Raw genomic sequence first — 26,405 nt, forward strand, 5'->3', positions numbered from 1 at the left:
AATGTATTTGGAATTTGTTTAGAGTACCTTTCTGACTGTGGAAAATAATGTAATAGCACAGCAACCAATAGTCATTGACCTTAGTGGAGGAGGTCAAAAGGGAAATGTGATTGCCCATACGGCACCAAAAAATTGGCTTCAAAGAGTTCCATAAAGAGAGCAGTTCTGATACTTCACTGAATATTTCCAGATGAGCACCAACCTTCTCAGCTACACCAGTGTTCTGAATGAATGTGCTCTGTCTGCATTCTGATTTACCTCGATTGCAAATTGGACTTTCTTCAGTATAATGAGGCTTGTTTGTACTGCAGGGTTGTACTGTGAGGCACCCTTGGTCTAGTTGCAACATGCAAAGTACTGCTTGAAGATGCTGGGGTTATGACATACAAGTACCCTGATAGCTGCATGGTCATTGTATCGGCACTCTATTTCTGTTTATGGATGCCCCAAAAGTAATTACTAGCTAAGCATGGATGTGGTAACCATGATATCTGAAGAGCCATTCTGCAAGTCTACCTTCTGTTAACACCTAGCACAGATATTTATCTTTAAAAAGAAAGCATTGTGACTGCTGCCTGGGAAGTGATTTCAATGCAACTTTGAACGGGCGAGAAGTGAGTGAGTTGAGGCATTCACTCTTTTCTGACCCCATGTCAAAATTCAACAACAGAAATTTGCAGCTCTGTTCCATGGCTGAGATAAATGGAAGAAAATGGAGGCTAAACCCTATTACACCCATGGTGCCCTAAAAAGTAGTTATTAATCTAACTGGGCACTTGCAACGTAGGCAATGCAGTGCATAATATCATGTCATAATCCCACGCACACTGGTGGGTCATAACTTAAAAATAGAATTATCGAAGCAATTTAGTTGACCAGTTACATTTAGGTAAACTATTCTGTTGTACCATCACACTACATCATTTTGTTATCAGTAAGAGTTTGTGTTAACATACTTACAGGCAGGGAGAGATAGAGATAGGCCTGTTCCAATCCAGTTGCTGTGTGTCTCAGATTTGACAAACCTTTCACTAGTATTTTTTCTGTCAACACGCCATCAAATTCTTCCTGCAAAACAAGATACTTTTTGAAAATTTTAAATGGTTTCTTTGCATGTACCAATCAAAAGGCTTTTTGTAGGAATTCACAAGTAAAGGTGAGAATATCAAGGTAGCATTTGATCAAGTACGGCATCAAGAAAACGTTGAAGTCAATGGGAATCAGGGGGATATCTCTCCTCTGGTTGGAGTCATACCTAACACAAAGGAAGATGGCGTGGTTGTTGAAGGCCAATCATCTCAGTCCCAGGACATCGCTGCAGGAGTTCCTCAGGGTAGTGTCTGAGGCCCAACCATTCTCAGCTGCTTCATCAATGATCTACCCTCCATCATAAGGTCAGAAGTGGGGATGTTCACTAACAAATGTACGATGTTCAGTACCGTTCGCAACGCCACAGACACTTGTAGCAGTCCATGTCCATATGCAGCAAGAGCTGGACAATCAGGCTTAGGATAATAAGTGGCAAGTAACAATCACGCCACACAAGTGCCAGGCAATGATGATCTCCAACAAGAGAGAATCGAACCATCTTCCCTTGACTTTCAATGCATGACCAAATGCTGGCTTTGCTAGTGATGTCCACATCCCATGAAACAAATTTTTAAAAATACCCCTTCGGTATAGCTATCATGGTGAGGTGCTAAAAGGAAGACGGTCAAGGGAAAACATTTTTAGCAGTCAGGCATAGAATAGCATAGCAAGAGATGCAGAAATCCATCACAATACATAAGCATATTTAAATTAAACTACAGTGAAATCCACACACGTAATTTCCATTCACCTGGGATGAAGGACATGTTTTCTCCCAGAAGTGACACTTAACTAGGCCAAGAAAATTTCAGCAGAGGTTGGCAAAATCTGAGACTAAGGAACTCCCAGTTGTGTATCAGATTACTGCTGGAGTTTAAACAGCTTACCAACACAGGGCAGGTGAGCCCTTTGTTAAATGGGCTTGCAATCAATCTCACTCTATATAGTCAGAAATTTCAATCCTATCATTTTCCTGATCTTGTTAGCTCTGTGCAAAAGGTACAGTTTTAGTTTTCTTTCAACCTAAGGTGCTTGTCCAATTACAAACACCAGCTGGGACATTAGCTTGCAGGACAGCCCTAAGGACTGGTATATCCCTCCAAGTCTACTACCAAGGGATAACTCGGTTCAAATCGGAGTTTCTCAATTTCCACTGGAGTCAGCCAGTTTCAATTGGAGTGGCTCAGTTTAACCAGTGTGACTTGGTTTTCATTAGAATACCTTTGTTTTAATCAGGTAAACCCAATTCTAATCACATGATTTGATTCCCTAAGTCTAATCAGACCAATTCAGTTCCAATTAGAGTGGTCTCAAATTCCACTGGAATGACCCAGATCTAGAATCACTCAGTTCAAGTCCAAGTGATTCAATTCCTGTTGAAAACTTAGAAAGACTTGCATTTCTATAGCAACCACAGAAACCACAGTACTTTACAGCCAATGAAGTACTTTTTGACTTGTAGACACTGTTGTAATGTAGGAAACGCAGCAGCCAATATGCACACAGCAAGCTCCCACAATCATCGATGTGATAATGCCCAGATGATCTGTTTATGTGAGGAATAAATTGAGGGATAAATATTGGCCAGGACACTGGGGATAACTTCCCTGCTCTTTTTCAAAACAGTGTCATGAGAAATTTTATGCCACCTGGGGGCAGACGGGGTTTAATATAGCATCCCAAATATGGCAACTCTGACAGTGCAGCACTCCCTCAGTACTGGAGTGTCAGCCCTGATTTTTGTACTCAAATTCTGAGTGGGACGATTGGAATGACATTCCCTTTAAGAGAGACTCCAGTCCCTCTGGAGTGACTTTATTCCAGTTCCAGCGGCGACAAACTCACTTCAGCGTCCAGCTCCTTTTTCTCCTCCTCCAGGCTCTCGCACACCTCCAAGCTGCTGCTCTCGCTGCTGCTGAGGGCGCTGTCCAGCAGCTCTTGGTAGAACTCCTCCACTACCTCCCTGGTCTCCTCGTCCAGCATCTCCCACAGCAGCTCGTCGGCCAGCTCCTGCACACCCTCCTCCAGGGCCTCCCCGGCGCACTCCCGCACCATCTCCTCCAGGATCTCCCACAACACCTCCTCCTCCTCCATGTCCTCCTCCTCATCATCGGCCGGCATCTCGCCCTCGCTAACCTGCGCGGCCTCCATTATCTCAAACAACAGCTACTTCCGTGGTTAGAAGCAGCGCCGTTAGATCGCACGGGCCGCCGGCATCTTGTTGTTAAAGCGGTTGCTAGGAGACGCGTGTGGGCGCGCTGCCCCCTGGGAATTGTAGTCCCCCGGGAACTACAACTCCCGACATGCGCCGCTCTAGCACATGCGCATTCTCGTTACAAGTTGTTCTGAGCAATCTTGAGCCAAAGTCTGGAATTCACTGGTTGAAAATTAGTTGCTGAACTCTAAAAAATATTTTTTTTTCCAGGTAAACAAACGGGAGGCCGAAGAAGCTAATAATAATAATAAAAACAAGAAATGCTGGAAATACTCAGCAGACCTGCAGCATCTGTGGAAAGAGAAGCAGAGTTAACGTTTCGGGTCAGTGACTGGAGTCAGTTCTGAAGAAGGGTCACTGACCTGAAACATTAACTCTGCTTCTCTCTCCACAGATGCTGCCAGACCTGCTGAGTATTTCCAGCATTTCTTGTTTTTATTTCAGATTTCCAGCATCCGCAGTATTTTGCTTTTATTCTAATAATAATAATTTGTGCAGGGTTGATAAAGGTTGTAGGATCTGGCCACGGAGTGAGAGATTAACACTACAGTTGGCTTCAGTGTATCCGGGCCATCAGTAAGGGGCAGTTAACCCGGCTCCTGCTCCAGAAGGCTAATCAGGAACTCAGCTTGGTAGGTTGGCAAGGCCTTGGACAGGGTGCAGAAGAGATTTACTCTGATGGCACCAGGGTTGCGGGGGTCTTTTAGCTCAGTTGGCTAGTGCGAGTTCAGCCCCTTTACTGGCTGTGGCTGTTCATGGTGGCCTGCTTCCTTGCCTTGCTCCATACTTGAGAAGTGGTGCCCCTCCAGCTATACATTAGCAACTTTCTCTCTCTAATGGAGAGAGATGCCTATGGTCCTTTCAGACTACGGCTACTGCAACAACTAGGGATACAGGACTTCAGTTACCTGGAGAAGTAGACCATATGGCCCATCGAGCCTGCTCCGCCATTCAATACGATCATGGCTGATCCTGGGCTTCAGTTCCGCTTTCCTGTCCGCTCCCTGTATCCCTTGATTCCCTGTGAGACCAGAAATCTATCTGTCCCAGCCTTCAATGTATTCAATGATGGAGCATCCACAACCCTCTGGGGTAGAGAATTCCAAAGATTCACAACCCTTTGAGTGGAGTAATTTCTCCTCGTCTCAGTCATGAATGATTGGCCTCTTATCCTGAGACTGTGTCCCCGTGTTCTAGATTCCCTGACCAGTGGGAACAATCTCTCAGCTTCTACCCTATCAAGCCCTTTCAGAATCTTGTATGTCTCAATTAGATCACCTCTCATTCTTCTAAATTAGAGAATATAGGCCCAATTTACTCAGCCTCTTATCATAAGACAACCCTCCTCATTCCAGGGACCAATTTAGTAAATCTTTGCTGCACCTTCTCCAGTGCAAGTATATCCTTTTTTAAATGTGGAGACCAAAACTGCACACAGTATTTCCAGGTGCGGTCTCACCAAAGCCCTGTACAATTTTAGTAAGACGATGCAGATATTATGGTTAAGGAGATGAATGTGAAGTATTGGATGTGATAAACATAGGGAGAGAGGAAGAGCATCCACAGCCAAATGAAATGTATCCAAGGCTGTTAAAAGAAGCAAGAGAGGAAATGGCAGAGGATCTGACCATCATTTTCCAGTCCTCGTTGGATACAGTTGTGGTGCCAGAAGATTGGAGAATTGCTAACGTTGTACCTTTGTTTAAAAAGGGAACGAAGGATAGATTGAATAATTACAGGCCAGTCAGTCTAACCTCAGAGGTGGGCAAATTATTGGAACCTATTCTGAGAGACAGGATAAACTGTCATTTAGAAAGGCACAGATTAATCAAGGACAGTCAGCATGGATTTGTTAAGGGACGATCTTGTTTGACCAGTCAGTATCATGGTCGACACTGATTGACATCCAGATACATGCACAGTTTGCTGCAGAATCAGCGGGTGATGATCCAGAGCAGGAGATCATGTTGATTTTTCCTGTCTCTAGCCTGGAATGCTGTAGTGGCCTCACCACCTCCCTGGCTGAAATAAGCTAACTCAGTGCAGAACACTTGTGACCTGTTTGTGACTGGTGTGTAAAGCTTAGTGTTTCAACTCAGCCATTGCAGGAAGGGTAGCTCTGCAATTTTAATTTTACTGAACATAAACTGCCTTTAAGTGGAAGCCTAAAACATACATGAAGAAGAAAGGAATCAAGGGTTATGCAGATAGAGCTAGATGGGCCAGTTGGGCTGAATGGCCTGTTTTTTGTGTTGTAAATCCTAAGTAATTTGATGTAATATGGTAAACAAGAACACATGATGAGGAGCAGCACAGGACAATCAGTATCCTGCTTGCAGCGTTGACTCTAACTAGAGCTCAATGACCTTCGCTGCTACAACCTATTATTCTATAGTGCTTGTATCAATGATAATGTAAGAAATGGGAGAGGGTGTAGGTCATACAGTCCCTTGAGCCTGCTTCACCATTTAGTAAGATCCTGGCTGATCTTTGACCTCGTCCACTTTTCCACCTGATCACCATATCCATTGATGCCCCTAACGTCCAAAAATCTATGGATCTCAACCTTGAATATACTCAACAACTGAGTGTCCACAGTCCCCTGGGCTAGAGAATTCCAAAGATTCACAACCCTCTGACTGAGGAAATTCCTCTTCATCTCAGTCTTAAAAGATCAGGCCGTTGTCTTGAGACTATTGCCCCCTAGTTCTAGGCTCTCCAGGCAAGGGAAAGCTCAGCATCTATCCTATCAAGCCCTCGAAGAATCCTTAATGGTTCAATAAGATCACCTCCTATTCTGCTAAACTGCAGGCCCATTAAATTCAACTTCTTATCATAGGGACAACCCTCTCATCCCAGGAATCAATTTAGTGAATCTTCGCTGCATCGCCTTAGGTAAGACGACCAAAACTGTCACAGTACTCCGGGTGTGATCTCACCAAAATCCTCTACAAGTGTAGCAAGACTTCCTTAATTGTACTCCAGTCCCCTTCCAATAAAGGCCAACATGCTATTTGCCTTCCTAATTGCTTGCTGTACCTTCATGCTAACTTTATGTGTTTCTTGTACGAGGACTCCCAAATATCTCTGAACATCAACATTTAAACATTTCTCACCATTTAAAATAATTTTTGCTTTTCTTCCTATCAAAGTGACTAACCTTACAATTCCCCACATATACTCCAGCTGCCATCTCATTGCTCACTCACTTAACCTGTCTATATTCCTTTGCAGCCTCTTTGGGTCCTCCTTACAGCTTATTGCTGCACCTAGCTTTGTAGCGACAGCAAACTTTACCCTCTGTCTCTTCGTCTAAGTCATTAATGTAAATTGTGGATAGCTGAGGCCCCAGCACTGATCCTCGTGGCATCTAGCTCATGAGCTACTAAGACCACTTGTGTAATGTAATTCACATCCCAGGGCTTCTCATCAGTTTTACTGTCTTTGTCAATATTAATTGAAAGCAATTAAGGTACTACAATGTGAAGATCTCCTCCAATCACCCAAAATAATTTAACAGGAAGATTGATGGATATCTGGACATTTATTACTGTTTCAGATTTCCAGCATCCGCAGTATTTTGCTTTTATTTATTACTGTTATTCAGGTGGAGATTTCTAAAGTGCCTAAGATCCACTTAAGGCCAAAGTGCACAGTGAATTGGAGACTCATCAGCTTTCACAAACTCTTTTAATCAGATCTTTAGTTTTGGAGTTCAATATGTGCATGTTAGGTAGTGTTCACTCCCTGCACTGATACCTGACCAAAATGTTGTTTGCTGATTGTTGATGTACATTTATTATACAGAAAGAACATAGCGCCTTACATGATCTCAGAACAACCCCAAAGCATTTTACAGTCAATGGCTTTTTGAATTGTAGTCACTATTTTAACCTTTTCATTCAGAACATTCTTTCCTTCTGCCTTTTGGTTACTAATAAATAGTTAGTTATTGATGCTGAGCTGATTGACATTAGTTGGGTTTCTAGTTCTTCTGATAAAATTGGAAACAACTCAGCTAACATTTTATTTGACAATCTAAGGCGAAGGGACAGGCCCCTAATGCACCACACCAGGCCCCTTGTGCACCATGCCAGGACCCTTTTGCATGACATGACTTTAAATTCCAAGCATGGCGTCATCTAATTACCATTTCTTGATGTATCCTTGGACAATATAAATGGGGAAGCAGCAAGTAAGTGACAGCAAGCTCGAGATTTTAAAAAAAGTCTTAAGTTTTGTCTCTCCTTTGCAGTGCAGTGACTGATGTTATGTGGGCAAAAGCCTATAGATTATAGTAGAAAGGGCACACTAAGGAGTGGGACTGGGTAAAGGCACATCACAGATTCGATGTCCTGGGAAAGAAGGACTTAGAGTAGGATACAGTGACGTGGGGAGGAGGAAGAATGTGCAGAATCACATATGTGGAGATTATGAGGAACAAAAGTGGAAAATTCAGAGAACCAAAGCCATGTGGATAAAATAGCATGAGAAAATAGTTTTGATAGAGTAGGATTGGAGGCTAGAGGGGAGAGAATGATCAGCTATAAATATCACCAACGCTCACTCACACCCCGGAAGAATAGATTGCTATCTATTATAAGTAATTGAAATCACTGAATTTCAATCATTGTGCCCAGAGCTGGTCATATTACAGCATCAACTTGTATTTATATAGTGCCTTTAACGGAAACATTTATCAAACAAAATTTCACACAGTGCCACTTAAGGAGATATTAGGACAGCTGATCTAAAGCTTGGGTCAAAGAGGTAGGTTTAAATTTCTTCCTTCAGCAAATCTCTTATTTTCAATGAAAGATCATCAGCCTGAAATGTTAATTCTGTTTCTCTCTCCAGAGATGCTACCTGACCCGTTGAGTATTTCCAGCATTTTTATTTTTAATAACCTCTTGTTTTTGCTTATTTTATAAAGTAAATAAAGTAAATCCTAAAGTGTCCTTTAGGGAAGGAAATCTGCTGTCCTTACCTGGTCTGGCCTACATGTGACTCCAGACCCACAGCAATGTGGTTGACTCTTACATGCCCTCGAAACGGCCTAGCAAGCCACTCAGTTCAAGGGCAATTAGGGATGGGCAATAAATGCTGGTCTGGCCTGCGACGCCCACATCCCATGAATGAATAAAAAAAAATGATAACAGGGCTCCCATTTTCCAAGTCCAGATGTTAACATTGACAGCTGCTGAAAGTAATGGATCAGCCCCATGGCAGATGATGAAAGTAAAGTTCAAGAAAAGACCTCAGTATTTCCTGACGTGCTTTACAGTTAAAGAAGTACTTTTTGAGATGCAGACACTGTTGTAATGTGGGAAACGCAGCAGCCAATTTGCACACAGCAAGCTCCCACAAACAACATGATGATGACCAGATAACCTATTTTATTGATATTGGTTGAGGGGGATAACTCCTCTGCTTTTCTTCAAATAATACCACAGATCTTTTATGTCTACCTGAGGGGGCAGACAGAGCATCAGTTTAATTTCTCATCTGAAAGATGGCACCTTTGACAGTGCATTACTCTTCTGCACTGGAGTGTCAGTCTCTGGGGTGGAAATTGAACTTGTGACCTTCTAACTCAGGGGTGAGGGTGCTACCAACTGAGTCACAGGCTGACATAGTTGATATCAGAGGAGCCAACGACAGTCACCCTATCTACTCCTTGCAGAGTGTTAGTCAAAATTGGACAGCTTGAACCTTCCTGGCCATTCCTTTAATTTTTCATGTTTTCTCATCCAGTAAAACAGTGGCTCCGAAGCATATATATGTCCTGATGAAAGGTCACTGGCCTGAAACATTAACTCTGCTTCTCTCTCCACAGATGCTGCCAGACCTGCTGAGTATTTCCAGCATTTCTTGTTTTTATTTCAGATTTCCAGCATCTGCAGTATTTTGCTTTTATATTAGCTCCAAAACATATGCAGTGTGGCTGAAATCGAACAAAGCTCACGGCCCAAGTCTACCATGAGTCACCTTCTTCAGGATGCAAGAGAAAAATAGAAGGGAACAAAAAATCTACTTCCATTCTTGAGTCTACTTGGGGCTTGTTGGTTATGAACCTGTTCCCTCTCCTTCTGCATTTATTGTCATCATTTGTGCTTCTCAGTATTTGTAAAGTCTTGATCCCGCCACTCCCCTATCCCCACCTCACACACATTTTCTTTTCTCCAGTGAAAGTAAGTTTATAGAATTGCATGGAATTTACAGCTCAGAAAGAGGCCATTCAGCCCAAGCGTCGATGTTGAAGTGTCTGTTCCACATGAGCCTCCTCTGAACCATCTTCATCTGACCCTGTCAGCATATCCTTCATAAGCATAAGTTTATCTCTGTGTCTCTCTTCAATAATGTGAAGCCTTAATTCTGTAATTATCCTTGTTGCCTTTTTGTGGACCCTCCTCAATATGTCAACATCCTTCTGAAGACACAGTGACCAGAACTGCACACAATGAGGTAGATCTTGACTTTGTGCGATATTGTAAAATGGGCCACAGGGAGTCAGCTGTCCATTTTACATCTCACCCTATTTTTCTTTCCTTCAAAGTCAAGTCATAAACCTTTTTAAAAGTAAGCTATTAGTCTGTAGCTTCTCACAGGCCAATAGAAATGGCCAATGATACCCGTTGAACTCCATTAATTCTTGACAACTTATTTCTTGTTTAAAGACCAGGCAGGCTGCCGGTTATCTTCCGGTCCTGTGCTCTCCAATGGTTTAGCATAGGCGCCAAGCTGTCTACAGGATCATGTAACCATTTTTCTGCAGAGCTGTGTCGCAGTAATCCCTGCTGTCAGGTTACTGGAAAGGGGCTACTCATCCAACTAGTAGTGGAAGTAAATTCAGCATGTTAGGGCAATGTGATTCAGTTGAGTACTTGACTATCAACCAGAAGACTGTGAATTGGAGTCTGGGGACTACTTGTCACTTCAAGTTGCTTTGCCTCAGTTGGGTGAGTTTTCTTAGATCTAAACCGAGGTGCTTGATGAAGTGTCACGTAGAAGAACACAATTCAAGGTTCTGTCTCATCTTAGCACACTTGAATTGTCCCAGCTGCCTCTGATGGTGGAACAATTGATAACAGCTGTTGAGGAATCTGTGACCCAAAACAGCCTCTCTGGAGGTCAGCAACATTTCTGCAAGAACAAAAAATAATGAGCAAAAGAAGATGCAGAATATCACAGAGCCCCAATCAACAGCACAAAACTGTAATCGTCACAATAGCAGCAATAAAACTGGAAAATGATCGAGTTCATTGTCGGGGACAAGTTACTTCATGTCAGGGAGAGTTTCTTTTAAGAACAGTAAAAGGCTGAACAAAGAAGTACCTTTTTTGACTGAACCTAGCACCAGTTACCCATATACTGTCTGCTCCCCTTGGTAACTTATGCCCTCAACATTACTAAAACATTCCTTGGTGATTATCACATTGCTGTTTGTGGAAGCTTGCTGTGCAAAAACTGGTTGCCATGTTTCCCACAATATAACAATGACTCTACTTCATTGGCTGGAAAGAGTCTTGAGGTAGTGGAAGGTGCTATATAAATGCAAGTTGCTTCTTTGCGTAAAAAAGATTCCATCTGAATTCCTTTCTTTCTCTCAACTTGTGAACCCTGTAACCAATTTCACTTGATAATTCTGTCAATCCTCTTCATAATCTGGAAATCCTTAGACAGAAACATCAAAGACTTCCCTTTTTCAAGCTCAATTTCCTAAACCTTTCTTCATAATTTAAATTGCCTCATCCTGGTTCATCTGTACCTTGTCAAAAACAGTAATTAGGTGATCAGAACTGCGCAAATATTCCAGATGGTGTTTGACCAACTGATTTCTTCCTTAAGAGTTTTATCTATCTCGATATTCTTAATATTTTAAAATGACATGTCTAATGTGCATTTCTGTCCATCATATTCAGATTTCTATGTCAAAAATAAACAATTGCATTCTTTTTTCAAAATAGGAGCCAGAAACAATGAATTAATCAAAACACTTAAAAACAATGGCAGTCATTTGACATTGAGCTAGTATGGCCATAACCTCCGAGTGGCCTTTCACATCACACTTGAGAAAAAGAGGACTGAAGGGCTGAGATTCCAGCTTCAATAGCAATTAAACTTTGACCCCCACGCAAAAGTTACTTAACAGAAATTAGACTTTGTAATGTGGTTTCATCTGGCTTAGCAGCAGATTAATACATTCTCCATCACCTTCTTATAAAATGCACAACACCTGACTTACCCTGAGCAACAGTACTAGAGGCCCAAGTGTCTATGTATAAAGGTTTGTGTCCATCACACTCCACACGTTACGCTTGAATTATGGAGGCAAAATAATTTTTTTTAAATGGGAAAGATAGTTATTTCCCATTTGTTTTCTTGACCTCAAAAGGAGTCACTTTGCCTCTAACATTTAGACACTGTTTAAACTTAGCATCAAACGGTTTTGATAGGGTAAATAAAGAGAAACCAAAGGACACAGATTTAAGGTAATTGGGAAAGGAACCAGAGAACAGATGAGGAGAATTATTTTTATGCAGCGAGTTGGTGTGATCAGGAGCAAACTGCCTGATAGAGTAGTGGAAACAGATCCAGCAGTAACTTTCAAAAGGGAATTGGATAGATACTGGAAGGGGGGAAAATTTTAGGGCTCTGGGGAAAGAATAGCGGAATGGGACTAATCAGATAGCTCTTTTGAGAGCTGGCACAGGCACAATGGACTGGATGGCCTCCTTCTGTTGGGTTAAGATTTTATAACTCTAAGTATTGTGCGTGGCATCAAGGCCCAGTGCTGAGGAAACAGCAAATCCCCTGACACAGTGTGAGCAATGCTACAGTAGAGCATGTATTCTGTTCCAAGGAACAGAGCCTGGAGGAAGTGTTACCTCAATCTACTGTGTGTTTTGTAACATTGAACAGCTACTGGGTAAATTTTTGTTTGGCTCTAGTTACAGCTGGATTGCCAATTATAATGATCACAATTGGGAATCACGTCACTAACCTGCCAGTAATACCAGTGCCAACACATCTATTTCATAAAACACAATGGCATTGCCATTCCAGTCATGTGCTTGCTTTCAAAGGATCAATGCTTGTACTCCTTCAGTACATTATCAGGATATGTGGTTAAAAAAATGAATTTGCAGACAATGCAGGCTACTTTATTGGGGGGAGGAGTTCTGGAATCTGGTATGCACTATCGAATGACCAGCATGATAGCAAATTGAACCCTACACACAACCCTTCCCGCAATGGTGGAGCCTACACACTCAGCAGGACCAGCATCCAGGGTTACCCTTAGTCTGTTTTGCATTAGCATTTGCAGCGAAGGGAATTATAATTAGCCCCAGTGTCAGATTAGGGAAGGGAAATAAAACAGCTAAGGCTTCTATTCTTGATCATGAACCAGTATTCCCTGAGAAAGGCAGAATAATAGATGTATGGAGGTCTGCTGATAAAGAAAAAAAGAACTTGCATTTATATAGCTCATTTCATTATCTCAGAATGTTCCAACGTGCTTCATAGCCAATGAAGTATTTTTGAATTGTAGTCGCTGTTATAATATAGAAAATGCAGTAACCAATTTGCATACAGCAAGCTCCCTCAAACAGTAATGTGATAATGACCAGACAATCTGTGTAGTGGCATTGATTGAGGGATAAATATTGGCCAGGATTGACCATCTCAGTTCATACTTGGAAAATGGTGACTTGACAGTATCCTGGAGGGGTTGAACAAGAGTAGGAGGGAAGACAAGGTAAATCAAAAAGTACACTAAGAAGATAGCACCACTACTGATTGAGCTGGCTGATTCCTAAAGGGCATAGCTGCTGCACTGGGTCTGCAGCAGGTGGTGAGGGAGCCAAGAGGGAAAAACATACTTGGCCTCATCCTCACCAATCTACGTGACACAGATGCATCTTCCATGACAGTATTGGTAGGAGTGACCACCACACAGTCCTTGTGGAGACAAAGTCCCGTCTTCACATTGAGGATACCCTCCACCGTGTTGTGTGGTACTACCACCGTTCTAAATGGTGCAACTCAAAACTGGGCATCTATGAGGCTCTGTGGGACATCAGCTGCAGCAGAATTGTATTCAACACAATCTGTAACCTCATGGCACGGCATATCCGTTACCATCATGCCGGGGGATCAACCGTGGTTCAATGAATCGTGCAGGAGGGCATGCCAGGAGCAGCACCAGCATACCTAAAAATGAGGTGTCAACCTGGTGAAACTACAACACAGGACTACATGCATGCCAAACAGCAGAAGCAGCATGCGACAGACAGAGCTAAATGATCCCACAACCAACAGATCAGATCTAAGCTCTGCAGTCCTGCCACATCCAGTCATATATGGTGGTAGACAATTAAACAACTAACAGGAGGAGGAGGCTCCAAAAATATCCCCATCCTCAATGATGGGGAGCCCAGCGTATCAGTGCAAAAGACAAGGCTGAAGCATTTGCAACCATCTTCTGCCAGAAATGCCAAGTGGTTGATTCATCTCAGCCTCCTCCTGAGGTCCCCAGCATCACAGATGACAGACTTCAGCCAATCCGATTCACTATATGTGATATCAAGCAACTGCTGAAGGCACTGGTTGCTGCAAAGGCTATGGGCCCTGACAACATTCCAGCCAAAGTACTGAAGACGTGCTCTAGAACTGGCCATGCCTCTAGCCAAGCTGTTCCAGTACAGCTACAACACTGGCATCTACGTGACAATGTGGAAAATTGCCCAGGTACGTCCTGTACACAAAAAGCAGGACAAATTCAGTCCAGCCAATTACTGCCCCATCAGTCTACTCTCCCTCATCAGTGAAGTGATGGAAAGTGTCGTCAACAGTGCTATCAAGTGGCACTTACTCAGCAATAACCTGCTCACTGATGCTCAATTTGGGTTTCGCCAGGGCCACTCAACTCCTGACCTCATCATAGCCTTGGTCCAAATATGGACAAAAGAACTAGAGTCCAGAGGTGAGGTGAGAGTGACTGCCCTTGACATCAAGGCAGCATTTGACAGAGTGTGGCATCAAGGAACCCTAGCAAAACTGGAGTCAATGGGAATCGGGGGTAAAATCTCCACTGGTTGGAGTCATACCTAGCACAAAGGAAGATGGTTGTGGTTGTTGGAGGTCAATCATCATGGTCTCAGGACATCACTGCAGGTGTTCCTCTGGGTAGTGTTCTAGGCCCAGCCATCTTCAGCTGCTTCAATGACCTTCCCTCCATCGTAAGGTCAGAAGTGAGGATGTTTGCTGTTGATTGCACAATGTTCAACACCATTCACAACTCCTCAGATACTGAAGTAGTCCATGTCCATATGCAACAAGACCCGAACAACATCCAGGCTTGGGCTGATAAGTGGCAAGTTACATTTGTGCCACACAAGTGACATGCAATGGCTGTCTCAAACAAGAGAGAATCCAACCATCTCCCCTTGATGTTCAATTGCATTACCATCTCTGAATTACCCCGCTATCAACATCCTGGGGGTTGACCATTGACCAGAAATTGAACTGGACCAGCCATATAAATACTGTGGCAGGTCAGAGGCTGGGAATTCTGTGGCGAGTAACTCACCTCCTGTCTCCCCAAAGCCTGTCCATCATCCACAAGGCACAAGTCAAGAATGTGATGGAACACTCTCCACTTCCATGGATAAGTGCAGCTCCAACAACACTCAAGAAACTCAACACATTCAGGACAAAGCAGCCGCTTCATTGTCACCCCATCCACCACCTTCAATATTCAGTCCCTACACCACTGACACACAGTGGCAGCAGTACGTACCATCTACAAAATGCACTGCAGCATCTCATCAAGCCCCCTTCAACAGCACCTTCCAAACCCTGCGACCTCTACTAAATAGAAGAACAACAACAGCAGATGCATGGGAACACCACCATTCTGCAAGTTCCCCTCCAAGCCACACACCATCCTCACTTGGAACTATATCACCATTCCTTCACCGTCGCTGGGTCAAAATGCTGGAACTCTCTTCCCAGCAGCGCTGTGGGTGTAGCTACATCACATGAACTGCAGCAGTTCAAGAAGGTGGCTCACCATCACCTTTTCAAGGGCAATCAGGGATGGGCAATATATGCTGTCCTAGCCAGCAACACTCACTTCCTGTGAAAGAAGAATTAAAAAATGAGTAGGAGGGAAGACAATGTGATGGAAATCACACCTGCCAAATGGAAACATATTAATTTCATCATATGTAACACTACTTGAACCTTTTTACTGTTCATTGCACATAACTTGTTTAAAAAAAGAACACAGAGTTGAACAGCTGAAAATATGGCTGCATATTTGCATTCTTAGGGACAGTTGAATAGAGAGACAATGGGAGTGCTCCCTGATCCAATTAACAAGATTGGTCTGGGCAATCATGATAATCAACATTCTTTGTGTAAGAGCCAGAACTCCACACCCCACCGAGTGTGACTGCAGAGCTTTGAGAATCAACAACCCTCACAGAAGATGCTGTTGAAAACAAAGAGATGGACACATAGCTTACCTGCCGGCCAGAGTGGGGTCTATTTGAATTGTGCCTCACAGAAAGGTTCTTTGGGAGACGGCAACTGAACTCAAAGAAGAAAGCACCTCTCTCTCTGACTCTCTCTCCAGCAAAGTCCCAGGGACCCACAGCAGCAGCTTAAGCCTCAAGACAGAGCACCTGTTCAGCCTTCTGGTACCAGAGAAGCAAGTCGGAAATTATGCACTGGGCCCCAGCGAGAACTTCAAAACCTCAACTTTTATCAAGGATATTTTCACCCAGTAATTGAATTCCATTCATTGTCAACTCTACTTCAACTCCACCCCCTAATTCTTTCTCCCCCTCTGTATCTATTTGAGTGTGTGTTTATCTCGTATGCATGCCAGCGTGGTTGCGTTGCGTAGTTTAGTAACTTTAACCGAGTTAGATTGATGAGGCTAATAAACTTACATTTTTCTTGTTTAAATCTAAGAAAACCTGTCTGATTGGTTCATTTGCAATTACAATTAGAGTGCAGTGAGCAAAGGGCTCACTGAAGGGGTAAGCTAAAATCACTCTGTTTTAAAAGATAAATCCTGTTACGGCCAAACCAGAAAAGGGGCAAGAGGGGAGCCAGAGACCCCTTCCTCACCCAGTCATAACAACAAGGTAAATCAAGAAGGATGCTAAGATTCGGTTTTGAACATTAGCAGGAGAGGGAGAAACATTAAAAATGGCCAGCTCCCCCAGGACAGTCAAAAATCGTGTTTTTGGGATCCTTAAGGGGGAGGGGGAGCAGCCCCAAGTCGTGGTCCACATAGGCACCAATGACATAGGTAGGAAGAGAGATGGGGATTTAAGGCAGAAATTCAGGGAGCTAGGGTGGAAGCTTAGAGCGAGAACAAACAGAGTTGTTATCTCTGGGTTGTTGCCTGTGCCACGTGATAGCGAAGCGAGGAATAGGGAGAGAGAGGAGTTGAACACGTGGCTGCAGGGATGGTGTAGGAGGGAGGGTTTTGGTTTCCTGGATAATTGCGGCTCTTTCTGGGGTAGGTGGGACCTCTACAAACAGGATGGTCTTCACCTGAACCAGAGGGGTACCAATATCCTGGGGGGGAGATTTGCTAGTGCTCTTCGGGGGGGTTTATACTAATTCAGCAGGGGAATGGGAACCTAAATTGTAGTTCCAGTGTACAGGATGTTGAGAGTAGTGAGGTCAGGGATAAGGTTACAAGGATGCAAGAGGGCACTGGCAAGCAAGAACTTGGTTTAAAGTGTGTCTACTTCAACGCCAGGAGCATCCGGAATAAGGTGGGTGAGCTTGCAGCATGGGTTGGTACCTGGGATCTCGATGTAGTGGCCATTTCGGAGACATGGGTAGAGCAGGGGCAGGAATGGATGTTGCAGGTTCCGGGATTTAGATGTTTCAGTAAGAACAGAGAAGATGGTAAAAGAGGAGGGGGTGTGGCATTGTTAATCAAGGAGAGTATTACAGCGGCAGAAAGGACGTTTGAGGACTCGTCTACTGAGGTAGTATGGGCCGAGGTTAGAAACAGGAGAGGAGAGGTCACCCTGTTGGGAGTCTTCTATAGACCTCCAAATAGTTCCAGAGATGTAGAGGAAAGGATAGCGAAGATGATTCTCGACAGGGGCGAGAGTAACAGGGTAGTTGTTACGGGGGACTTTAACTTTCCAAATATTGACTGGAAATACTATAGTTCGAGTACTTTAGATGGGTCAGTTTTTGTCCAGTGTGTGCAGGAGGGTTTTCTGACACAGTATGTAGACAGGCCAACCAGGGGCGATGCCACATTGGATTTGGTACTGGGTAATGAACCCGGCCAGGTGTTAGATTTAGATGTAGGTGAGCACTTTGGTGATAGTGATCACAATTCGGTTAGGTTTACCTTAGCGATGGGCAGGGACAGGTATATACCGCAGGGCAAGAATTATAGCTGGGGGAAAGGAAATTATGATGCGATTAGGCAAGATTTAGGATGCGTAGGATGGGGAAGGAAACTGCAGGGGATGGGCACAATCGAAATGTGGAGCTTATTCAAGGAGCAGCTACTGCGTGTCCTTGATAAGTATGTACCTGTCAGGCAGGGAGGAAGTTGTCGAGCGAGGGAGCTGTGGTTTACTAAAGAAGTTGAAGCGCTTGTCAAAAGGAAGAAGAAGGCTTATGTTAGGATGAGACGTGAAGGCTCAGTTAGGGCGCTTGAGAGTTACAAGCTAGCCAGGAAGGATCTAAAGGGAGAGCTAAGAAGAGCAAGGAGAGGACACGAGAAGTCATTGGCGGATAGGATCAAGGAAAACTCTAAGGCTTTCTATAGGTATATCAGGAATAAAAGAATGACTAGAGTTAGATTAGGGCCAATCAAGGATAGTAGTGGGAAGTTGTGTGTGGAATCAGAGGAGATAGGGGAAGCGTTAAATGAATATTTTTCGTCAGTATTTACAGTAGAGAAAGAAAATGTTGTCGAGGAGAATACTGAGATTCAGACTACTAGGCTAGATGGGATTGAGGTTCACAAGGAGGAGGTGTTAGCAATTTTGGAAAGTGTGAAAATAGATAAGTCCCCTGGGCCAGATGGGATTTATCCTAGGATTCTCTGGGAAGCCAGGGAGGAGATTGCAGAGCCTTTGTCCTTGATCTTTATGTCGTCATTGTCGACAGGAATAGTGCCAGAAGACTGGAAGATAGCAAATGTTGTCCCCTTGTTCAAGAAGGGGAGTAGAGACAGCCCTGGTAATTATAGACCAGTGAGCCTTACTTCGGTTGTGGGTAAAATGTTGGAAAAGGTTATAAGAGACAGGATTTATAATCATCTTGAAAAGAATAAGTTCATTAGCGATAGTCAGCACGGTTTTGTGAAGGGTAGGTCGTGCCTCACAAACCTTATTGAGTTTTTCGAGAAGGTGACCAAACAGGTGGATGAGGGTAAAGCAGTGGATGTGGTGTATATGGATTTCAGTAAGGCGTTTGATAAGGTTCCCCACGGTAGGCTATTGCAGAAAATACGGAAGTATGGGGTTGAAGGTGATTTAGAGCTTTGGATCAGAAATTGGCCAGCTGAAAGAAGACAGAGGGTGGTGGTTGATGGCAAATGTTCATCCTGGAGTTTAGTTACTAGTGATGTACCGCAAGGATCTGTTTTGGGGCCACTGCTGTTTGTCATTTTTATAAATGACCTGGAAGAGGGTGTAGAAGGGTGGGTTAGTAAATTTGCGGATGACACGAAGGTCGGTGGAGTTGTGGATAGTGCCAAAGGATGTTGTAGGGTACAGAGGGACATAGATAGGCTGCAGAGCTGGGCTGAGAGATGGCAAATGGAGTTTAATGCGGAAAGGTGTGAGGTGATTCACTTTGAAAGGAGTAACAGGAATGCAGAGTATTGGGCTAATGGGAAGATTCTTGGTAGTGTAGATGAACAGAGAGATCTTGGTGTCCAGGTACATAAATCCCTGAAAGTTGCTACCCAGGTTAATAGGGCTGTTAAGAAGGCATATAGTGTGTTAGCTTTTATTAGTAGGGGGATCGAGTTTCGGAGCCACGAGGTCATGCTGCAGCTGTACAAAACTCTGGTGAGACCGCACCTGGAGTATTGCGTTCAGTTCTGGTCACCGCATTATAGGAAGGATGTGGAAGCTTTGGAAAGGGTGCAGAGGATATTTAGAAGAGAACAAGAGAAGAACAAAGATAATTACAGCACAGGAACAGGCCCTTCGGCCCTCCAAGCCTGCGCCGATCCAGATCCTCTCTCTAAACATGTCGCCTATTTTCTAAGGTTCTGTATCTCTTTTCTTCCTGCCCATTCATGTATCTGTCTAGATACATCTTAAAAGACTCCATCGTGCCCGCATCTACCACCTCCGCTGGCAATGCGTTCCAGGTGCCCACCACCCTCTGCGTAAAGAACTTTCCACGCATATCCCCCCTAAACCTTTCCCCTTTCACTTTGAACTCGTGTCCTCTAGTAATTGAAACCCCCACTCTGGGAAAAAGCCTCTTGCTATCCACCCTGTCTATACCTCTCATGATTTTGTACACCTCAATCAGGTCCCCCCTCAACCTCCGTCTTTCTAATGAAAATAATCCTAATCTACTCAACCTCTCCTCATAGCTAGCGCCCTCCATACCAGGCAACATCCTGGTGAACCTCCTCTGCACCCTCTCCAAAGCATCCACATCCTTTTGATAATGTGGCGACCAGAACTGTATGCAGTATTCCAAATGTGGCCGAACCAAAGTCCTATACAACTGTAACATGACCTGCCAACTCTTGTACTCAATGCCCCGTCCGATGAAGGAAAGCATGCCGTATGCCTTCTTGACCACTCTATTTACCTGCGTTGCCACCTTCAGGGAACAGTGGACCTGAACACCCAAATCTCTCTGGACATCAATTTTCCCCAGGACTTTTCCATTTACTGTATAGTTCACTCTTGAATTGGATCTTCCAAAATGCATCACCTCGCATTTGCCCTGATTGAACTCCATCTGCCATTTCTCTGCCCAACTCTCCAATCTATCTATATTCTGCTGTATTCTCTGATAGTCCCCTTCACTATCTGCTACTCCACCAATCTTAGTGTCGTCTGCAAACTTGCTAATCAGTCCACCTATACTTTCCTCCAAATCATTAATGTATATCACAAACAACAGTGGTCCCAGCACGGATCCCTGTGGAACACCACTGGTCACACGTCTCCATTTTGAGAAACTCCCTTCTACTGCTACTCTCTGTCTCCTGTTGCCCAGCCAGTTCTTTATCCATCTCGCTAGTACACCTTGGACCCCAAGCGCCTTCACTTTCTCCATCAGCCTGCCATGGGGAACCTTATCAAACGCCTTACTGAAGTCCATGTATATGACATCGACAGCCCTTCCCTCATCAATCAACTTTGTCACTTCCTCAAAGAATTCTATTAAGTTGGTAAGACATGACCTTCCCTGCACAAAACCATGTTGCCTATCACTGATGAGCCCATTTTCTTCCAAATGGGAATAGATCCTATCCCTCAGTATCTTCTCCAGCAGCTTCCCTACCACTGACGTCAGGCTCACTGGTCTATAATTACCTGGATTATCCCTGCTACCCTTCTTAAACAAGGGGACAACATTAGCAATTCTCCAGTCCTCCGGGACCTCACCCGTGTTTAAGGATGCTGCAAAGATATCTGTTAAGGCCCCAGCTATTTCCTCTCTTGCTTCCCTCAGTAACCTGGGATAGATCCCATCCGGACCTGGGGACTTGTCCACCTTAATGCCCTTTAGAATACCCAACACTTCCTCCCTCCTTATGCCGACTTGACCTAGTGTAATCAAACATCTGTTCCTAACCTCAACATCCGTCATGTCCCTCTCCTCGGTGAATACCGATGCAAAGTACTCGTTTAGAATCTCACCCATTTTCTCTGAGTCCAAGCATAACATTCCTCCTTTGTCCTTCAGTGGGCCAATCCTTTCTCTAGTTACCCTCTTTCTCCTTATATATGAATAAAAGGCTTTGGGATTTTCCTTAACCCTGTTTGCTAAAGATATTTCATGACTCCTTTTAGCCCTCTTAATTCCTCGTTTCAGATTGGTCCTACATTCCCGATATTCTTTCAAAGCTTCGTCTTTCATCAGCCGCCTAGACCTTATGTATGCTTCCTTTTTCCTCTTAGCTAGTCTCACAATTTCACCTGTCATCCATGGTTCCCTAATCTTGCCATTTCTATCCCTCATTTTTACAGGAACATGTCTCTCCTGCACGCTAATCAACCTCTCTTTAAAAGCCTCCCACATATCACATGTGGATTTACCTTCAAACAGCTGCTCCCAATCTACATTTCCCAGCTCCTGCCGAATTTTGGTATAGTTGGCCTTCCCCCAATTTAGCACTCTTCCTTTAGGACCACTCTCGTCTTTGTCCATGAGTATTTTAAAGCTTACGGAATTGTGATCACTATTCCCAAAGTAGTCCCCTACTGAAACTTCAACAACCTGGCCGGGCTCATTCCCCAACACCAGGTCCAGTATGGCCCCTTCCCGAGTTGGACTATTTACATACTGCTCCAGAAAACCCTCCTGGATGCTCCTTACAAATTCTGCTCCATCTGGACCTCTAACACTAAGCGAATCCCAGTCAATGTTGGGAAAATTAAAATCTCCTATCACCACCACCCTGTTGCTCCTACATCTTTCCATAATCTGTTTACATATTTGTACCTCTATCTCACGCTCGCTGTTGGGAGGCCTGTAGTGCAGCCCCAACATTGTTACCGCACCCTTCCTATTTCTGAGTTCTGTCCATATTGCCTCACTGCTCGAGTCCTCCATAGTGCCCTCCTTCAGCACAGCTGTGATATCCTCTTTCACCAGTAATGCAACTCCTCCACCCCTTTTACCTCCCTCTCTATCCCGCCTGAAGCATCGATATCCTGGGATATTTAGTTGCCAATCATGCCCTTCCCTCAACCAAGTCTCAGTAATAGCAATAACATCATACTCCCAGGTACTAATCCAAGCCCTAAGTTCATCTGCCTTACCTACTACACTTCTTGCATTAAAACAAATGCACCTCAGACCACCAGTCCCTTTATATTCATCATCTGCTCCCTGCCTGCTCTTCCCCTTAGTCACACTGACTTCATTATCTAGTTCCTTACAGGCTTTTGTTACTACCTCCTTACTGTCAACTGACCTCAATTGGTTCCCATCCCCCTGCCACATTAGTTTAAACCCTCCCCAACAGCGTTAGCAAAAGCACCTCCAAGGACATTGGTTCCAGTCCGGCCCAGGTGTATTTGTAATAGTCCCACCTCCCCCAGAACCGGTCCCAATGTCCCAAAAATCTGAACCCCTCCTTCCTGCACCATCTCTCAAGCCACGCATTCATCCTGACTATTCTTTCATTTTTACTCTGACTATCACGTGGCACTGGTAGTAATCCTGAGATTACTACCTTTGAGGTCCTACTTTTTAACTTGGCTCCTAACTCCCAAAACTCTGCTTGTAGGACCTCATCCCGTTTTTTACCTATATCATTAGTGCCTATGTGCACAATGACAACTGGCTGTTCACCCTCCCCCTTCAGAATGTTCTGCAGCCGATCTGAGACATCCCTGACCCGTGCACCTGGGAGGCAACATACCATTCGGGAGCCTCGTTTTCGACCACAGAACCGCCTATCTACTCCCCTTACAATCGAATCCCCTACGACTATAGCCCTTCCACTCTTTTTCCCGCCCTTCTGAACAGCAGAGCCAGCCACGGTGCCATGGACCTGGCTACTGCTGCCTTCCCCTGGTGAGCCATCTCCCTCAACAGTATCCAAAACGGTATACTTGTTTTGGAGGGAGATGACCGCAGGGGACTCCTGCGCTGCCTTCCTGCTCTTTCTCTGCCTTTGGGTCACCCATTCCCTTTCTCCCTCAGCAATCCTAATCTGCGGTGTGACCAATTCACTAAACGTGCTATCCACGACCTCCTCAGCATCGCGCATGCTCCAAAGTGAGTCCATCCGCAGCTCGAGAGCCGTAATGCGGTCTAACAAGTGCTGCAGTTGGACACACTTCCTGCACGTGAAGGAGTCAGGGACATCAGCCATGTCCCTGAGCTCCCACATTGAGCAAGAGGAGCATGACACGGGTCTGAGATCTCCTGCCATTTTTAATCTTAAGCTTAACTTAGTTAAATGAAAAAGGAACGAAAAGTTTTTACCAATCACAATAAAACTAGAGAAATCGAAAAAGCCTTACCTTATAAACACCCCACCGAGTCCTTTTTTTTTTGGTTCGAGGAGGAGGGCGGGTGGGAGACACGACAAGTGTGGTGTCTCGGGTTCAGAAACCGCCCAAATATATAGTGTTTTACTTACCCAGCAGCCCCCTGGCCTCCACCGAAAAACAAAAGGAAATTAAATTTACTTTCAAACCGACCTTCCCAGCTGCTCACTCGCTCACACACTGCTCCCGAAAAAGCTGCTGCAATGAAAGGAAAGTTATTTTAAACCGCCCAAATATATAGTGTTTTACTTACCCAGCAGCCCCCTGGCCTCCGCCGAAAAACAAAAGGAAATTAAATTTACTTTCAAACCGACCTTCCCAGCTGCTCACTCGCTCACACACTGCTCCCGAAAAAGCTGCTGCAATGAAAGGAAAGTTATTTTAAACCGCCCAAATATATAGTGTTTTACTTACCCAGCAGCCCCCTGGCCTCCGCCGAAAAACAAAAGGAAATTAAATTTACTTTCAAACCGACCTTCCCAGCTGCTCACTCGCTCACACACTGCTCCCGAAAAAGCTGCTGCAATGAAAGGAAAGTTATTTTAAACCGCCCAAATATATAGTGTTTTACTTACCCAGCAGCCCCCTGGCCTCCGCCGAAAAACAAAAGGAAATTAAATTTACTTTCAAACCGACCTTCCCAGCTGCTCACTCGCTCACACACTGCTCCCGAAAAAGCTGCTGCAATGAAAAAGCATGAAAAAGCAATGAAAAAGCTAGGATGTTGCCTGGTATGGAGGGAAGGTCTTACGAGGAAAGGCTGAGGGACTTGAGGTTGTTTTCGTTGGAGAGAAGGAGGAGGAGAGGTGACTTAATAGAGACATATAAGATAATCAGAGGGTTAGATAGGGTGGATAGTGAGAGTCTTTTTCCTCGGATGGTGATGGCAAACATGAGGGGACATAGCTTTAAGTTGAGGGGTGATAGATATAGGACAGATGTTCGAGGTAGTTTCTTTACTCAGAGAGTAGTAGGGGCGTGGAACGCCCTGCCTGCAACAGTAGTAGACGCGCCAACTTTAAGGGCATTTAAATGGTCATTGGATAGACATATGGATGAAAACGGAATAGTGTAGGTCAGATGGTTTCACAGGTTGGCGCAACATCGAGGGCCGAAGGGCCTGTACTGCGCTGTAATGTTCTAATTCTAATTCTAATAAAACGAGGAAGAAAGGTTTTTGTCAGTTCTTGGAGAAATTCTGTTTGTTAAAATGGATAGACTGTTCAAGTTCCTGGGAAACAAATGGAAATAAAGACCAAGAGAAACAGCAGCAGAGAAATTGAAAGAAAGGCAAAATGAAGATCTTGTAACAAATTATTTCAGTATATTTAGGAATCATGAAAGCAGCGTAAGAACCCAGGTCATTGTCTAAAGATTGGGGCAAACCAAGCACCAATTTCTTGGTATTTAAAATGAAACTTATCCATATCCCAGAGCAATCACTGGCACCAGGCACAAATCAATCAGCTTTTTCTTACATTAGTAAAATTAATTAATGCATAAATTCAGCACAAAATAACAGTATCAGTATTCAAAGCATCAATTCAGTCCAATCTATCCCCTGGAGCAGTTGAGATAACCAGCAGTTCACTAAAGGAAGAACTTATCTAGGAAGTGAATTTCCACTGGCATCTGCTGTAACTTCAGTGGATGATCCATGGAATTTGTGTTAGTGCTCAAGAGGATCCCTCAGAATAATTGTTCACAGCCACAGGACATTCCAGTGTGAAAGAATTTGCATTCAAAAATCTAGAAATTATTGCATGTTCCAAAGCATTTTATATCCAATGCATTACTTCCTGAAGTGCAATCATTGTTGTTACATAAACAACATGGCAACTTGTTTGTACTCTGTAATGTTCCACAATGGGCAAATGAAATGAATGACCAATTAGCTTTTCTTTTGGTGCTGTTGGCTGAGCTTATTCTTCTGTTCTTCTTTGATAACTTTCTCAAGGTGTAAAGCCTTGGCTCAGTGACGCCTCGGTTTAGTGAAGTGAAGACGAGAGACTTGACCACAATAATCTAGGCTGTACTGAGCGAGTGCTGTAGGAGATGCTTCTTTCAGATGATCCATTAAACTGAGACTCTGTCTGTGCTTTCAGTGCTCATAAAAGATTATACAGCATTATTTCAAGGAAAAGCAGGGGAGTTCTCCAGGCCAATATTTCCTTCAACCTGTCACAGATGCATCTGTCCACGGCAGTATTGGTAGGAGTGACCTCCACACAGTCCTTGTGGAGACAAAGTCGCATCTTCACACTGAGGACACCCTCCATCATGTTGTGAGGTATGACCACCCTGCGAAATGGAATAGATGCAGAGCAGATCTAGCAGCTCAAAAAAAAAAATGGCCATCCGTGAAGCGCTGTGGCCCATCAGCAGCAGTAGAATTGTACTCTACCACAGTACGTAACCTCATAGCCCAGCATACCTCTCACTGTACCTTCATTATCAAGCCAGGGGAACAAAGCTAGTTTAATGAGGAGTGTAGAAGAACATGTCAGGAGCAGCACCACATTTACCTAAAAATAAGGTTCCAACCTGGTGAAGCTACAACATAGGACTACATGCATGTCAAACAGTGGAACCAACATGCTTTAGATAAAGCGAAGCAATCCCACAACCAACAGATCAGATCAAAGCTCTGCAGTCCTGACACAGGTAGTCATGAATGGTGATGGACAATTAAACAATTAATGGAAGGAGGAGAGTCCTGGAACATCCCAATCTTCAATGATGGCAGAATCCAACACATGAATACAAAAGACAAAGCTGAAATATTTGCAAGCATAGAATCAGAGAGAAAGTTTAAGGCACAGAAAGAGGCCACTTGG

The 26,405-nt window shown here is 44.0% G+C and overlaps 2 protein-coding genes across 2 annotated transcripts in view; both read right to left on the reverse strand.

Moving 5' to 3' along the window:
* lrguk (leucine-rich repeats and guanylate kinase domain containing) overlaps positions 1–3,318 on the reverse strand; it is a 152,717-nt gene extending 149,399 nt beyond the window's left edge. Inside the window, exons 1-2 of the mRNA XM_068059449.1 lie at positions 2,935–3,318; positions 961–1,068 (exon numbers count right to left, since the gene is read on the reverse strand). Coding sequence (XP_067915550.1) covers positions 961–1,068; positions 2,935–3,240 — 414 coding nt within the window. The 5' untranslated portion in view covers positions 3,241–3,318. The remainder of the gene's footprint in view (positions 1–960; positions 1,069–2,934) is intronic.
* exoc4 (exocyst complex component 4) overlaps positions 984–26,405 on the reverse strand; it is a 606,100-nt gene continuing 580,678 nt past the window's right edge. The window contains exon 17 of the mRNA XM_068059446.1: positions 984–1,068. Coding sequence (XP_067915547.1) covers positions 1,047–1,068 — 22 coding nt within the window. The 3' untranslated portion in view covers positions 984–1,046. The remainder of the gene's footprint in view (positions 1,069–26,405) is intronic.

The sequence above is a fragment of the Heterodontus francisci genome, chromosome 27 (genome assembly GCF_036365525.1).
Source record: "Heterodontus francisci isolate sHetFra1 chromosome 27, sHetFra1.hap1, whole genome shotgun sequence".
NCBI lineage: Eukaryota > Metazoa > Chordata > Chondrichthyes > Heterodontiformes > Heterodontidae > Heterodontus > Heterodontus francisci.